The sequence below is a fragment of the Arachis stenosperma genome, chromosome 3 (genome assembly GCF_014773155.1).
Source record: "Arachis stenosperma cultivar V10309 chromosome 3, arast.V10309.gnm1.PFL2, whole genome shotgun sequence".
Taxonomy (NCBI): Eukaryota; Viridiplantae; Streptophyta; class Magnoliopsida; order Fabales; family Fabaceae; genus Arachis; species Arachis stenosperma.
The window spans coordinates 4001806-4017187 of NC_080379.1; the positions used below are offsets into that span (position 1 = coordinate 4001806).

Here is a 15382-nt window from a genome sequence, read left to right on the forward strand (position 1 = left end):
GAGATGAATAAACAAAGAGATCGGGCAATTAGAGAGAGTAGTGCTATAAGGCTGTCGAAGCCATCCTCTGTATTATTGAGTCCGTTTTGTCAGATTAATTCTGCTGATATAGAAACTAGGTAATCCAACTGCTGCGTAGTTTGTAAATTAAACAAATGATGTAAATATTTGCCAATTATCAACAACTTCTATTCCATGTATATTTTTTCCCATAGTTAAACTATCTGTGCTGGTAAACTGTCTGTGATGTATTTAAAAACTGTATTACAGGTGGTAAACGCAAATTATAAACTGTTACACCCAACGCAAGTCTAATAATACACCCAAGATTGCATAAAATATACACCCAACTGTCTGCGCTGTACTCAAAATGTATGAATTACATGTACTAAAATATGAAGAAAAACATCAAATGAAATATACACCCATAACCTGCGAATTTTTACAGCTTTTGTTCTATATGTATCTATATATGTGTCTATATGTAAATTGTGAATTAACAAAAATACACCCAAAAGAAACAATGCTTTTACACCCATATTCTATAAAACTATACACCCAAAGAGTTATCCCCTGCTGCTGGTACCCTGAGCTGATAATTCATAACGTGTCCTTAATATTGGTTGGAATTTGAATGCGCCGCTGATGCAGCATCAAACACGTTTATCTGTATATAACACTCACACATTAGCTAAACTATTAACGACAAAAATAAACTCAATTGCCACAAATTTAAAGAACATTTCCTTGTACCTCGCTTAAAAATTTCGTCTTCTTCTTCTTTGTGGCATTTGCAATCTGTTTCTCCAGCTTTGAACCTAGCCTGTTTTTTGGACGTCCTCTTGTTCGAATCCTTGGCGGGCTTTGAAGCTCGTTAACGGATTCCAAGTTGGCGTCTTCGTGGGATAAAGAAGATCTCCCCTTCCTTTTGGCTTTTAATGCTTCCATCTCGGCCATAACGTTATCGTACGTACGATGTATAATTGCAGTCAGCTCCTCCGATTCGGAGGCAAATTCGCAAATATTTTGCGAACGAAAAACCAATTGGTCGAACCTCTTGCTTCTTGGCTCCATTAGTGGCTCGTCGTGGCTGCTCTTGATGTGTGTGTGTCGTCTCTTTACCTTCTTGCTCCATCGTTCCAGTATATATCTAGGAGACACTTGGCTTACTTGTTCGAATAATAAGCATTGGCATTTTACCTCGGCTGCAACTGAGTCGTAGGTAACAGCGAACTTGTTGAATATTGAGCTGGAAGCTTGTTCTCTGACTTCATATATTGAATAGCCTAGAGCGGAATTCTTTAATCTGGTGATGCAATTCGCCTTTCCTCTGAATTGCGCTTGGACTTCCCTAAACTTTTCATGAGTGTACGCATCTTGAAACTGAGCTTCAATGGAGGATTTGGTTGCACACGGTATGATCGTATGAAAATCTGCAGCGTCTGATTCTCTCTCTGCTTGCTCCCTGCTTCCGAGGCAATTATCGTATTGTTTGACGAACTGAATAAGCGAGCAGTTCCGGGTGATGTACTTGTTAAAAAATGAATGCATACTCTCGCTCCTTTGTGTGCTTCTCATCCCTGCCCAGAAGTGGTGATCCAGATAGATAAGAACCCATATGTGACGGTCTTCGTACAGATCTGCATAATACACCCAAACACAGACTGTAAAATACACCCGAGAGAACATACAATTTACACCTCTGCTGCAGATTTTAAAAACACATTACCTGAAAGCCACTTGTTGTCCGCAAGAACAAAATTTAGCAGAAAATCGTTCCAATTCCTATCAAATGAGTCTTTGCTATGAGAGTTCCAAACAACATGGCTCATTTCTTGTTCGATATCCGCATGTCCCTTGTACCCGTTTAATTTGCTTGGAATCTTCTTCATGATGTGCCAAATACACCAGCGGTGAACTGTTGTTGGCATACAGGCCTCTAAAGCCCTTTTCATTGATGCGCACTGATCGGTGAGAAACCCTTTCGGAGCGTTTTCTCCCATGCAACGAAGCCAGCATTGAAATAACCATTTGAATGATTCAATTTCTTCGTTCTTCATCAAAGAGCATCCGAGAAGTGTTGACTGACCGTGGTGATTCACCCCAACAAAAGAACCACAGACCAAATTATACCTGAAACAAATTACCATGGTCCAGAATGCAAAATCATTAGGTACACCCCAACAAATGCTTCGAATACACCCAATGAGACAGCCAATATACACCTCTGCTGCGGATTCGTAAAAATAAATTAATTTAGCATCATAAACAGGGACAGTTTGTTACCTGTTTGTATTGTAGGTGGTGTCGAATGAAATGATGTCTCCGAAATACTCAAAGGCGGCTCTACTTCTTGCATCGGCCCAAAAAGCCAGCTTAATCGATTGATCCTCCTCGAGTTCGATCTCAAAAAAGAAATTCGGATTCTTCTCTTTCATTCTTAAGAAATATTTCCCGAATTCCTTTGCATCTTCTTGTTCGGAAACATTCCGCACTTCCCTGGTAATGTAATTCCTCACGTCTTTTTCGATAAAATTTAACTCGCGGTGACCCCCGGCAGCGGCAACAAATGATTGGTAGGTTTTGCTTGGTCTGATACCGGCCTCCTCGTTATTCTCTATCGTACGACGAATGGACATGGTTAGTTCCCTGTGCTGTTTGAGCATCTCTGCTTTGCTTGGACAGCAGGGGTGTGAATGATCCAGCACAACCTTTGAAATGATCCAAGCACCGACATCCTTCAATGTGTGTATATAAATTCTTGCAGGACAGTTTGAACCGGCTGTCGGATTGGTCTTCTCAGTCGGAGATATTTTAGATCTCCATTTTCCCTCTCTGCTACATGTAATCAGTTGATTCTTAATCTCGTTTCCCTTCCTATTTGTGCACCGAACTCTTGTAGAGAAACCTGCAGCCTTGGCGTAGTTCCTGTAAAATTTTCCAACATCTTTAAGGGTGGTAAAGGTCATTCCAACCTTCGGAACAAGCTCGTCATCAACAACCGAGAGAGGCTGCAAAATACACCGTGTCAGAACTGTGAATACACCCATAGATATCATTCAAATACACCCAATCATGTCTAATATGATACACCCGAACCGCAACAACTCAACTACAGAATGACCTTTAAAGCCATAAACTGTAAATACTCAGGCTGCATAATACACCATGTCAAAAACTAAAAACACATCCAATCATGTCTGATATAATACACCTGAAAAACAACAACTCAATTAAAATAACAAAAAACCAGTAAAGTGTAGATACACCCACACTTCTAGCTAAAATACACCCAAAGAAGAATTGATCTACACCCGAGCGTCTGCTATAAATTCCAGGTAATTAATCACAACTAATACATTGACGTCTTACTTTCACAATCAATGTTCAGCAATTTTTCAAGTACACAATGCTATACAAATTACTGAAAGAAAATTTATACTAATCCTATGTAAATCAAACCTCAGGAACTTCGTTAGATTCAAATTCATAATCCACTTCGCCTGGATTCAGCTGACAATCTGAGGTTGAATGATCCATTATCTTCAAAACGAGTTCAAACTTTGATTTCAGGAAACAACAAATCAAAATAGAAAACGAAGCTCGAATTGCAGAAAAGGAAAAAGATAACGTAAACGAAGAACATACCAATTAGAAAACGAGAGGAAAAGAACGATGGAGAAGAAGGACGGAAGACGAGCGAAAAGAAGAACAACCAAATCTCAAAATAACGAAAAACGAAGAAGGAAACAAATATTTTAAATTTGGTAGTTAGATATACGCGGCGTGTTATATAGCGCGTGTAATTAACGTACGTGGAGTAGCGCGTATTTTGATTCAACAATGCTAGGGAACCAACTCTATATAAGCCAAGAATCAGTCAACTGGTAAACCAGAGGTACCGGTGACTTTAACTGGATGTTGCTACTGATAGGCACACGGATGTTTCTTTTTCTTGTAAATTGGATGGTTTTGGATATTATTTCTATGTTTCATGTATTACGCATTAATAAAACATAATTAATTATATGGAATCAGCTAATTAATGATCAAAGGATCTGTTCCGTGATTCTCTCCTATTACTAGCGTATCTTCCCTCATATTTTGAACATGGTCAACAATAATTTAAAAAACAAATTAAATTATAAATTAATAAAACTAATTATAATTAATTATGTTGTTCCATTCTTGGCTAATTATTAGTTGGTTCCATATACTTTTCCATTTTGATTTTATTGTTTAATGAGCTTGTAAAGCATACAAGCCCTAATAGCTTGTATGCAGAACTTTTTCGTTCAAGAAAACTTATTGAATAATATTTTGAAGTAAAATAAATTTATAAAAGAGAAAAAAATATTATCTTCATGAAGAAAGACTAGAAATCCTTTTTTATTATTTTCAAATGCTGTCATATCGGCGCATATCAGAAAATTTTCGAATGGATCAATCAAAACTAAAAGTTAAAAATGTATATTTTCTAGAAAATTGAAAAACGATTTAATGATTCATTTTAGTTATATTTATTTATAAACTTGCTATTTCCTTTCATTATTATAGTATAGAGTGCGACTTTCACTCTACATACAACTTACCCTATAATAATAAAGTACAATGAATAATAATATGTACAACGTCATCCTATTACTTTTATAACTCAACCTAAATTAAATTTTTGTATTATGTTTAATCTAAAATATATTAGATTAAATTATATTTAAGTATTATTTTTAATTTAAAATAAATATTAAAATTAAATAATAAATTTAAAATTTAAAAAATTAAATAAAAATAATTTTTTTAAAAAAATATCATCAAAATTTTAATTTTTAGTGTCAGAAATTTTAGTCTTTTCTATTTTTATTTTTTGAAGATATTATAGAACCTGAAATTTTATATTCTAAAACAAAAATTTTAATTTTAATCTCTCATCATTAAAAATAATATTAAATATCAATTTTATAATTTCAATTCTAATTTTTAAAAATAAACACTACTTTATATTTGCTCAATTAATTACTCTTTGTTGACACACTATACATCATTAGTTCACTGAATAAAAGAAAGTTTATTCCTAAATTCTATACTAAGCAAATCCATGTGAGTATTATATTATTATAAAAATGAAAGTCATGCACATAATAATACCTACATATATGTTACTTGTGGGACTTTTCTTTCTCAAAATACAATTTAAATTACTTCTATATTTATATTATTATTATTAGTAGTAGTAGTAAACTCCAGATGTTGAAAAAGCCAGCTGTAATGTAATCATACGCCATATATGGAAACTTAAATCTTAAAAAAAATTATGCAAAACAAAATCTTTAATGAACCTCCACGTGGCCTTTCTGGAATCAACCATACCATGTCATGTAACATGTAAATGCAAGATTTGAAGATGCTTATAATATAATAATAATAATAACTCTTTAGGATTGCCACCACCTATAATATCTATAACTGTTTGACTTTTCCAATCATAAAATTTCTTCTTGATTTGATTCAAAAGGATATGTGGAAGGGATCAATGGCTTTTCAAGATGAAGCAGCAGCAAAATTGCTTAGCTCTGATCTCATGGAGCTGAGTTTGGCTGCTCACAAGCTTGCTGATCATGCCATCAAGCTTGGTGGTTTAGGCTTTGGAGCTTCCTTTTTTGGATTGATTGCTGCCATTGCTGCTATGTATGTTTTCTCAAACCATAATAATTCATCATCTCCTATCTCTAACTCTTCCTTCTCCTTCTATGTTCTTTAATCCACCCTTTATCTTGTTTTTACTTGTTGAGGAATTCTTATACTATTATCAATGCTCCCTTTTAAATTTTGAGATGAATATAATAAATTAGTGTTAATTTAGTGGTTTACCTAATTATTAGTATGGCTTAAATGTCTCATACTTAATAGGGTTGGTGATAGTGTGATAGATAAGTTTATAGTTTGTTGATAAGATCAAAGAAGATAATCAATCATAGTGCTAAGAAGGGTCCATTAGTGCATTAAGCAACTTATATTGAATATTGATTGTCCTATTATATGAAAGTTGACAGTTACTGGTTAAAATAGTAATCACTTTCATATATATAAATTTGTTTAATTAAAATTTAACTTAGTACTTCTGTTTGTTTTCTACAGTTACTTGTTGATTTTGGACCGTACAAATTGGAAGACAAACATTCTTACAGCACTACTCATTCCATATATTTTTTTCAGCCTGCCTTCAATTATTTTTGGTGTATTCAGGTCAATATCTTGTTACAGTTCTTTGATCTTTTTTCTTTTTTGATTTGTATTATTATCATTTTTCTCTAACATTAAATTTCTTTTTTATTCTTGGCTAATGCAGGGGAGAAATTGGAAAATGGATTGCCATTATTGCTGTTGTTCTAAGGCTTTTCCTTCCAAAACACTTCCCTGGTATGATACATACAAATTCTTCTAAGACTTGAGAGTAACCCTGCTCTTGTTCACAATAAGATGCATAGTATATAGTTTAATAATCTGTGAAATCTCTTTGTTGTTAATCAATTCATTGAACATGCAAATATTTTGCTGCTATTCTTGTTGTACATTTCAATAATATTTTAACAAGCATTGATTCTTGTTATACATGTTAATGCAGATTGGTTGGAACTGCCTGCTGCATTGATTCTTCTTATTGTTGTTGCACCATCTCTAATTGCAAGCACTTTCAGAAACAACATTGTTGGTGTGGTAGTATGCCTAATCATAGCATGTTATTTGCTGCAAGAACACATTAGAGCCTCTGGTGGATTCAGAAACTCTTTCACCAAAGCCCATGGCATATCCAATTCTGTTGGCATAATCCTTCTCTTGGTTTATCCCATTTGGGCCCTGGTGGTTATCCTCTTTTAGGAACATACCAGAAAAAAAAACAGAAGCAGCATTTTAGACTCTTGGTTTTTGCTCTGTGTAAATTGAACTATTTTGTCTTTTGCATCATTCATTTGTTGAACTTCATTACTTCATGGCTCATTTGTGTATGACCTATATAGTTTGTATGTGTAAACAATGTAAAATCAAATTTCATTACTGTGGAATATATATTACAGGATGATTTGGGTTTCCATCAAGTTCATTGCTTGCTATTCTAAACAAATCAAGTTTCAACTTTTGCAATGCCCAACATATTTTCAACTAGTCTTATTGGATTTTTCATTGTATCATATAGAAAATAGTATAATATAAATAGTGCATATAAAAGTCTCTCTTGCCACTTTGCTCACACCTTGGTTCCCTTGGCTTCTTTGTATAGCTCCTCAATACAATCCTGAAAATAAAATAAGCAGTAACACAATATTGATTTGTTTTTCTTACATGAATAGCATTTTAGCATATTAGAACATAACACAAACCTTATAGTACTTGAGTAATTGTGGTCTCTTCAATTTGAATGTTGGAGTTATTAGATCTCTATCCATGTCAAAGGGAGCTGGTTCCAGATGAATTGCCTTTAGCATCTCAAAGCCTCTAAGCTGAAGAGAATAATAGATTTCATTCATGTCAAATTTAGCCACCATTATTACCAATGCCAATATCAGAATACTGTATTATAATTCAAGAAATCATGTGCATACTTGGTGTTTCTGACCAGTGCTGTTGAGCTCATCTAAGATGTATTTTCTTGCCTTCAAATTCTCACATAAAGATTTAAAGTCATCTGTTGATGCATTATGTTTCACTGCCCAATCTTCAAGGGCTTTTCTATCTGGCACCACCACAGCCACCAAGAATGACTCAAAACTGTTTCCATAGACCCAAATCTGCATAGGAAAAAAATCATATCTCTCTACAAACTATCTAGATTATTACATAATTTTTTAGCTAACAGGAGGAGTTACTACATAAATGGTTATATCTCTAACAGCATTGTTCTGTGACTGATGCAGAAACATACCGATGTTATAAGAGGGCATCGCAGATACTTGTTTTCGATATTTTCTACAGAAACATATTCTCCTTGAGACAATTTAAAGATATTCTTTTTCCTATCTATGATTTTCATAGCTCCATTAGGCTGCCATTCTCCAATGTCACCTGCAATGGTTTGAAAAATCATTCAGAAACACAATTTTCAAGTCATTCTCCAAAGTTTGTTCCATAACAACAATTAAGAACTTACCTGTGTGAAACCAGCCATCAACCATGACCTCTTCTGTAAGATCTTCACGCTTATGGTAACCTGAGAACAAGGTAGTCCCTCTAAGGCAAATTTCGCCACGAGGTTCACTGGAAAGTGCATCATATCCCATCTCCAGCACGGATTCAAGCCTGGCCTCAATTGTTGTCATAGGGACTCCAACTGTTCCCATCATGGAAAACACATTGCCTAATGCTGTGAAACATCCTCCACAACTTTCAGTAAGACCTGTCACATATTCAAAATGATAACACATCAATATAACATAGCAACTAGTATGATCAAGAGAATTATAACTAAGATACTAATATCATATTATCATACCATATCCTTGTGCCAAAGTAGCTCCACTAGTGATCCTTAGAAACTCCTCAATGTGCCGAGGCAGAGGAGCAGCGCCGGATAACAGAAGCCGAACTCTTCCACCTAAGCCTTGCTTTATCTGTCATAAAAGAAAAAATCAATCCAATTTTCAGGTCAAATCTCACCAACAAAAATCACAGTAAAGTGCAGTTACCTTATCAAATACAAGCCTATCAAAAAATGGTGCTGCTTTGTCTTGTGGAAGACCCTTCTCTAAGTATCCCAACTTGCTGTCATCAGAATCTAGACTAATTACTTTGCATGATTTTGGAAATTAAGGGTCTAAAATAGAATTGTTTAGTGGCGAAACGTACTAATTATATGCATACTGAAACAATGCACTTCGCAACGCTCCTCCGGATGAAATTTTGCTGTTGATACCTTCAGGCACAAGTCATTGGTTATAACATAAGACATTTGAGTTAAGGTAGCAGTAGGACAAAAGTAATGTCTCTCTACCGGCATAAACACGGTCGAAAACTCTAGGAACGCCACAAAATATAGTTGGCTTCAACACCTGAATATCCTCCATTAAGAACCTCACATCCTGAAACAATTAACATGGAATGAAGCATCAAAATGAGACATATACAAGAAAGGAGCAAAATACTAATGATAAAAACTGAATCCAAATCTTACGCCTTTCCAGAATCCGATTGAGGCTCCCCTATAAATGCAATAGGTCTCCATTATCTGGTCATAGACATGAGCAAGAGGAAGAAAAGAGAAGTACACATCATCTTCGCCTGCCTGCAGCAAGTAGTACATATTATGAGTAGAGAAAAATCGAAACAGGACAAGGTGTGGTATGAAACTTGTGAACATTCAAGAAGATTGTTATCTTACTGCTTTGTCTGTTAAATGAAGTATTTGATCAATAGACAAAACTTCAGCCATGAACGCCTCATTCTTAATTATGACACCTTTCGGTTCGCCTGTTGTTCCACTTGTGTACATGATTGTACATATATCAGTCTTCTTTTTTGGTGGTAGATCACAATCCAGGTTCCCCTGCATGCAGAGCAGAACATACAGGATTAAACAAATCAAAGTGGTTCAAAGTTTTTGCTTTTAAACATGAATATGCAATTAAAAATCAAGCTTTGTTTCCTACCAACTGGAGAAACTCTTCCCAAGAGAAGCAGGATGTACCATGTTCCTCAGCTTCCTTCTTTTGCGCGGTCGAAACATTACCAAAACTCACAATAGCTACATTATTAGATTGTAGAAGTTGGTTAGCATTGAAAAGAAGGAAATTAGCCTTAATATAACAGAAGCTCAGAAACTGAAAGAAAGTAGAATCACTTGACATACTTTTAAGATTCGAAGAACACTGACCAAGACAAGACAAAATCTGTGAAATACAGAAACAGTTATATCATCTCCAACAAATTGAAGAACTAACTCAAATGCAAACTCAGGAAGTAGAACTCACAGAAGGAATCTTGTTTTCCTGTACAAATGCTATTGAAACTTGAGCATGGTTTATGATAAACTCCACTGCATTTGGACCTGTTCTTAGGTACCTCAAGAATCATTAGGGAAATGTTTGGAATAACAAAAATCATCTAGAAATCAATGAGAAAAGGAATGAAAAACATACCAAGTGTGTCATATAATGGGACATATGTTACTGAATGGCTATTACAAGCCTGCAGCCACCAAATTTAAACCAAGTTTAGTACTAAACAGTTTCTTGCTGATCAAGTATCATTTTTTCACTACAAAATTTCAAGGTACTATATTTATTTATATATACCTCCATTGTAATTATCCATTCTGGACAGTTAATTCCATATATTCCGCAATGATCACCCTATTAATGACATATAAAATGAAGTATTAGCTAGCTAGTTATACTAGCTGTGTACAAATTTACAAATTAGCATGAGGGAGAAAGATGGTGAGGTGGGTTATTACAGGGTTGACACCACGGCTACTGATGGCTGAACCAATTCTGATAGCTGTTTCATAAGCCTCCTGATATGTCAGCCATTTATATGGATCAACCTGCAATTCCAGTTCATATAGTTAACATTGCAAACCAAAAATGCTATTTGTACACTAAAACCAGCAGCTAAAATCAATCACCAATATATATGTGTATAAATACATATATAATTTAATTTATTTTTAATATGTAATTTTTGTGGCTTATTTTGGTGTACAAATAATATGTTTGAATTTTATATGATCATGAAATCCTTTTTGGCTTATGAGTTTAATTTATATCATTGTTAATTTGGTTACATATAACCTCTTCCCTCTATTTTTCCGTAATAAAAGTCTATTTAATTTTGATCTATCACTATTATTCATGTTAAACAAAAAGTTAAGAGTCAACATTAATTCAGCCCATTAATTTAAAATTACCCAATAATTGGAAAGCAATGAACATTACAAAGAAATATTCAAAACTAAAAACAATAAAAAATTTCAAAACTTAAGTAAAAGGAATATTGGAATAAAGTAAAACTAATTTAAGGTTTAGAATTTAGGAGAATTTAGGATTTGAGGTGGACAAAAATGACTGTAATTTTGAAAGGAAAAAAAATAAAAGAGTAATTTTAAAATAAAATAGAGTGTGTGCATTTGTTTAGCCATGGTCCAATAATTGATTATTGACTGAAGATGATTTAACAATTATATTAGATATATACTAAAATTTCTAAAATTAGCTGTTAGGATAGAATATATATTTAAATATAAAATATATATTAAAAATGAATTAAGTTATATGTGTATTTATACATGAATACCACTAATTTTAATATTTAATTTTAATGTGTAAATACTAAATACTAAATAGCATTCTTGAATTTTTGGCATCTCGGTATACTTATATATTAGGGTGTGATTATATTTAAATTGGAAAGTATGGCAAAAGTATATATGTTGTTTTTCACAGGAAATAAATGGAAGGAAGAAAGAGGAAGGAAGGAACAAATGAATCTTGAAACCTCTGATTCAGATTTTTGACGACGACCCAGCATTGCCTTGCTGGGGTACTTGCTTGCAGAGTCCCTGTAATAGGATGAATCAAACTTGACAAATTATTTTTAACATATGAATAAATTAATGTTCAAATAATAACAACTGGCTTATTAGCTCAGCTGGTTAGAGCGTCGTGCTAATAACGCGAAGGTCGCAGGTTCGAGACCTGCATGGGCCAAATTATACTCTTTTTTTCCTCTACTAAAAATGCCAAGCATTGTTTTGATAATTCATTACATTGAAGCTAACATTTATCCGCTTTTGAACATAGGATGATGATGGCAAGAGAAGTGAAAAGTGACCTGAAAAATTGCCATGGAGAATCCAAGTGAGGTGGCAAGTGAAGAAGAGAATCTTTGGCATAGATGCATCTGTACACTGGACCTGCTGAAGGCTTATCATGACTGGCTTCTCTTCCTTCCTCCACCTTCACAATGTATGCTTCCTCCATTCTCATCTCTTTTCTTTCTTTCTTACTACTATCTAATAATCATTTTCAACTTTGTATAAAAGAGTACATATGAATTTATCAGAGGGACAATGGTGTTAGGAAAGTTCGTTGGGCTGAAGCAATAAATTACAATCAACATTTAATAAAAGTTTTCACACCTATATAATCCCATAAATTATTAATTATTCCATATACTTTCATGTATATATGTCTTAACTATGATTATTCACATACTCTAATTTATTTAAGAATTTTATAAATATATAAAAAAGCATACATTCAATTTAATTTCCTGTTATTAGCAAAAAAAAAAATGTGAATCTCAAATTCTTTTTTGCTAATATAAAAATATATTAAAAAGAATAAAATATATTTTGGTAGCAGTGTTTATAATTTATGGGCCTCTTATGGATGATATCTGGCTTTTTGCATGATTTGAGCAAGGTACCACATCAATGGCCGAATGCATTTATTTTGGCTGTAAAAGTTTGGTGAATCTTGCCATCCCAAAAATCAGAAATTTATAAGGAAAATTCTCCTTTAATTTCCTATTTATTATTTTTTGAATTTGGAAAACAATAAAGGGAGAAAACGTTATTTACCAATCATATACTACTAATTGAGTTTATTCACTTTATTGTTGGTTACTTATTTATTTAATAAAATAATACCTAATACCGTTTTGTGTAACTATAATGATGTATAAAGAAGCTTAAGTATTAAGATCTCTTATTACTAGCAATTCACAAAAGTTATCAAAACAAGGATAGATGAAAATAGAAACATAAAATTAAAAACAAAAACCAAATTTATTTATATTTATATATATATATATATATATATATATATATATATATATATATATATATATATATATATGTACCTCATTGAAAGAACTGCTATGTAGCAGGCATATTATATTACTATTAGAAGTGTAGTAATTATTTATGGGGGGGCTACTAATGCAGGTGCATTAATGGTGTCCATTGTTGATAGTGAAACCACCTGCCTGTCCAATAATAATGCACATTTAAATATCAACCACCTAATATTACTATAAAAAAAATCTTTAGAAGATAATGAAAAATTATTTTAAATAAATTATTTTATTTTATATATTTAATTATTGTTAGAATAATTAAATAATATTAGATTTAATCACCAAAAAATATTAAATTTAATAAATATATAATTATAGATATTACTTACACGATATTATAAAAATGAAACAGTATCTTTTTTATTGTATGTTTTTTTGGGTAGAAATTTTGCCATAACTAAACATCAATTTGATTATTTTTTAGAAAAATTTTAAATATATTAGATACACTGTTGTTCTAATAATTTTAATTGTTCGTTTTAATTATAAAAATATATATTATATATTAATTAAAATTAACGGTTAAAATTATTAGAATACTGATATTTTAGATATATTTAAAATTTTTCCTATCTTCTTACCACTTCTATTTTTTTGTCTCCATCATCCCTTTTGCATGCCTTGACTTTTTAACCATTGGATAAATGTGAATTTAAAGCGACATTTTGAAGAAGAATAAAATATATTAAATGAAGAATAAAACCACGGTGGAAGAAAAATGAGTTTTGGTAGATAAGGTAGGCAAGTTTAATTAATGCTTTGCTTATATGTTAGGGTATCATTAGGTATACTAAGTCAAACCCATCTTAAAATCTTAACAATAGTGTACACTTAACTAAATTAGGTGACCCCCAATATACAAGTTATTGTTCTTATTTATTTGTATAATATTTTCATCAATATTATAATTGAAGTATTGCATAGTGCTATACAGTATACACAGAAGATTTATTATTATTATTATTATTATTATTATTATTATTATTATTATTATTATTATTACATGAAAGTGCACCCTTTTGTCAAACATGTGCATTCTTAAGGTTGCAAAATCCTTAATATAGAATTTATATATTTTCAACTCTCAAGTCTCGAATTTAATAAGTATTTACTATCACAGAATAACGTAGAAATAATGTACTAATAAATAGAAAAATTCAAGAGTTGAACTACCCAAATAAATAAACATATACATAAATAGATGATTGATTAATGAACGAACTTCCAATTAATTCATGTTGTCAAACGTTTTGTTTCACTAAGGGTAGCAATAATTAAAGTAGGATATGATTCAAGTTACAACATAATTCTATTATATATTGAGTGTAAATTATTTTTCTAAAACCTCTCTTATCTTAGCGAGTAATGTTACATGTACACTAAAATCAGCCACTAGTATAAAATATATGTTAAAATATAAATACACATTAAAAATGAATTAAACCACATATGTATTTATAGTTTTATATATAAATACATTAATAACTTATTTTAGTATATAAATAACATTTTTGTATCTTAGTTGCGGGTTTAACCGAAACTCCACCCACATACACCTAAACCTTTCCACATGACCCTATCCAGTTACATTCGTAAAAAATAAAATATTTTTAACAAATAAAATATTTAATCCTTTCACATTTTATAAACATTAATAATATAAAAATTACAAAATTATGTCTATATTAGAAATTAAAAATAACATAATCATCATTAAATCTATCTAAAGTTACAAATTTTTTGTATTATTAGCAGATTGAATGCTTAGTTTGACAACATAAAATACTTGTATATAAAAGAGGGATTTAGTTCGAATCCCATCCCCTCATTATGGCAGGAACTCACAGATTGGAGGTAAAGTTGTTTCTGAATGGCTGACACGTATTACTATATAGTTTAAAAAAATCGGTTTATTTTATATAAATGGTTTATTTAAAAAAATCGGTTTGAATTGGATCAAGCAGTTATTTTTATTTCCTTTTTCTTTGTTTCGCATGTAAAATTCGTTCTTTTTCAATCCCTTTTTCAGAATTAATATGAAACTTTCAATTACGTATGTTCCTTTTATTTATATTTCTTAATCAAATTTATTATTTCAAATGTATTTCTTAATTTATGTTTTTATTCATTCCTCTGTGAATGATGAAAATTATTTAATAAATACGTACATATTTATGTCATCACATCATTTTGATGTTCAGGATCATAAATGCCAAGATAATTCATGGCAATTTCATGTGATGGAAGACAAAAATGTGATTATGGTATAACGTAGACTACTTGATAGCATGAGCATTGTTGAAATTTTGGCATGATCTCTCTCATATTTGTTATATGTCTCTTTAGTTTGTGATGTTATAGTTTATTGTGATGATATGATGGTAGTTTAATTGTATGAGTTAGGTCCTTTTTATTTGGTTGAATTTTTTCTATGGCTATCCTATTCTTGATGGCAATGTCAAAATAAATATTTTCATTAGTTGTTCTTTTTTTTTTCTATTTTTGAATCAATTTTATTTTGAAAAAATTTATT

The 15382-nt window shown here is 31.8% G+C and overlaps 2 protein-coding genes and 1 non-coding gene across 3 annotated transcripts; 2 read left to right on the top strand and 1 right to left on the bottom strand.

Annotated features, from left to right (window-relative positions):
* The first annotated feature begins 5426 nt into the window (after positions 1-5426).
* Positions 5427-7088, top strand: LOC130967634 (cold-regulated 413 plasma membrane protein 1). The gene is made up of 4 exons (XM_057892580.1): positions 5427-5685; positions 6136-6243; positions 6347-6417; positions 6623-7088. Exons 1-4 carry the CDS (start codon positions 5516-5518, stop codon positions 6874-6876), a joined length of 603 nt encoding a protein of 200 aa, XP_057748563.1. The 5' UTR covers positions 5427-5515; the 3' UTR covers positions 6877-7088.
* On the bottom strand, positions 7017-12063 carry LOC130967632 (probable CoA ligase CCL6). The gene is made up of 19 exons (XM_057892578.1): positions 11821-12063; positions 11485-11548; positions 10445-10534; positions 10284-10340; positions 10128-10176; positions 9960-10036; positions 9839-9878; positions 9639-9733; positions 9371-9535; positions 9164-9274; positions 8984-9071; positions 8839-8905; positions 8679-8754; positions 8486-8603; positions 8144-8389; positions 7919-8058; positions 7599-7784; positions 7377-7496; positions 7017-7291 (listed from the first exon to the last, which is right to left on the bottom strand). The coding sequence occupies exons 1-19, from the start codon at positions 11973-11975 to the stop codon at positions 7244-7246; spliced, it is 1992 nt and encodes a 663-aa protein (XP_057748561.1). The 5' UTR covers positions 11976-12063; the 3' UTR covers positions 7017-7243.
* On the top strand, positions 11623-11696 carry TRNAI-AAU (transfer RNA isoleucine (anticodon AAU)). Its single transcript has one exon. It is a non-coding gene; the product is annotated as a tRNA-Ile (tRNA).
* Positions 12064-15382: the final 3319 nt, after the last annotated feature.

Bases quoted from the DNA above. Each gene is read 5' to 3' on its own strand.
- LOC130967634 (XM_057892580.1), top strand. From the start codon at position 5,516: ATGTGGAAGGGATCAATGGCTTTTCAAGATGAAGCAGCAGCAAAATTG. The intron at 5,686-6,135 runs GTATGTTTTCTC...TGTTTTCTACAG, and splicing joins ATTGCTGCCATTGCTGCTAT to TTACTTGTTGATTTTGGACC. The intron at 6,244-6,346 runs GTCAATATCTTG...TGGCTAATGCAG, and splicing joins ATTATTTTTGGTGTATTCAG to GGGAGAAATTGGAAAATGGA.
- LOC130967632 (XM_057892578.1), bottom strand. From the start codon at position 11,975: ATGAGAATGGAGGAAGCATACATTGTGAAGGTGGAGGAAGGAAGAGAA. The intron at 11,549-11,820 runs GTCACTTTTCAC...ATCCTATTACAG, and splicing joins TCTCCATGGCAATTTTTCAG to GGACTCTGCAAGCAAGTACC. The intron at 8,906-8,983 runs GTAGAGAGACAT...TTGTGCCTGAAG, and splicing joins TTTCGACCGTGTTTATGCCG to GTATCAACAGCAAAATTTCA.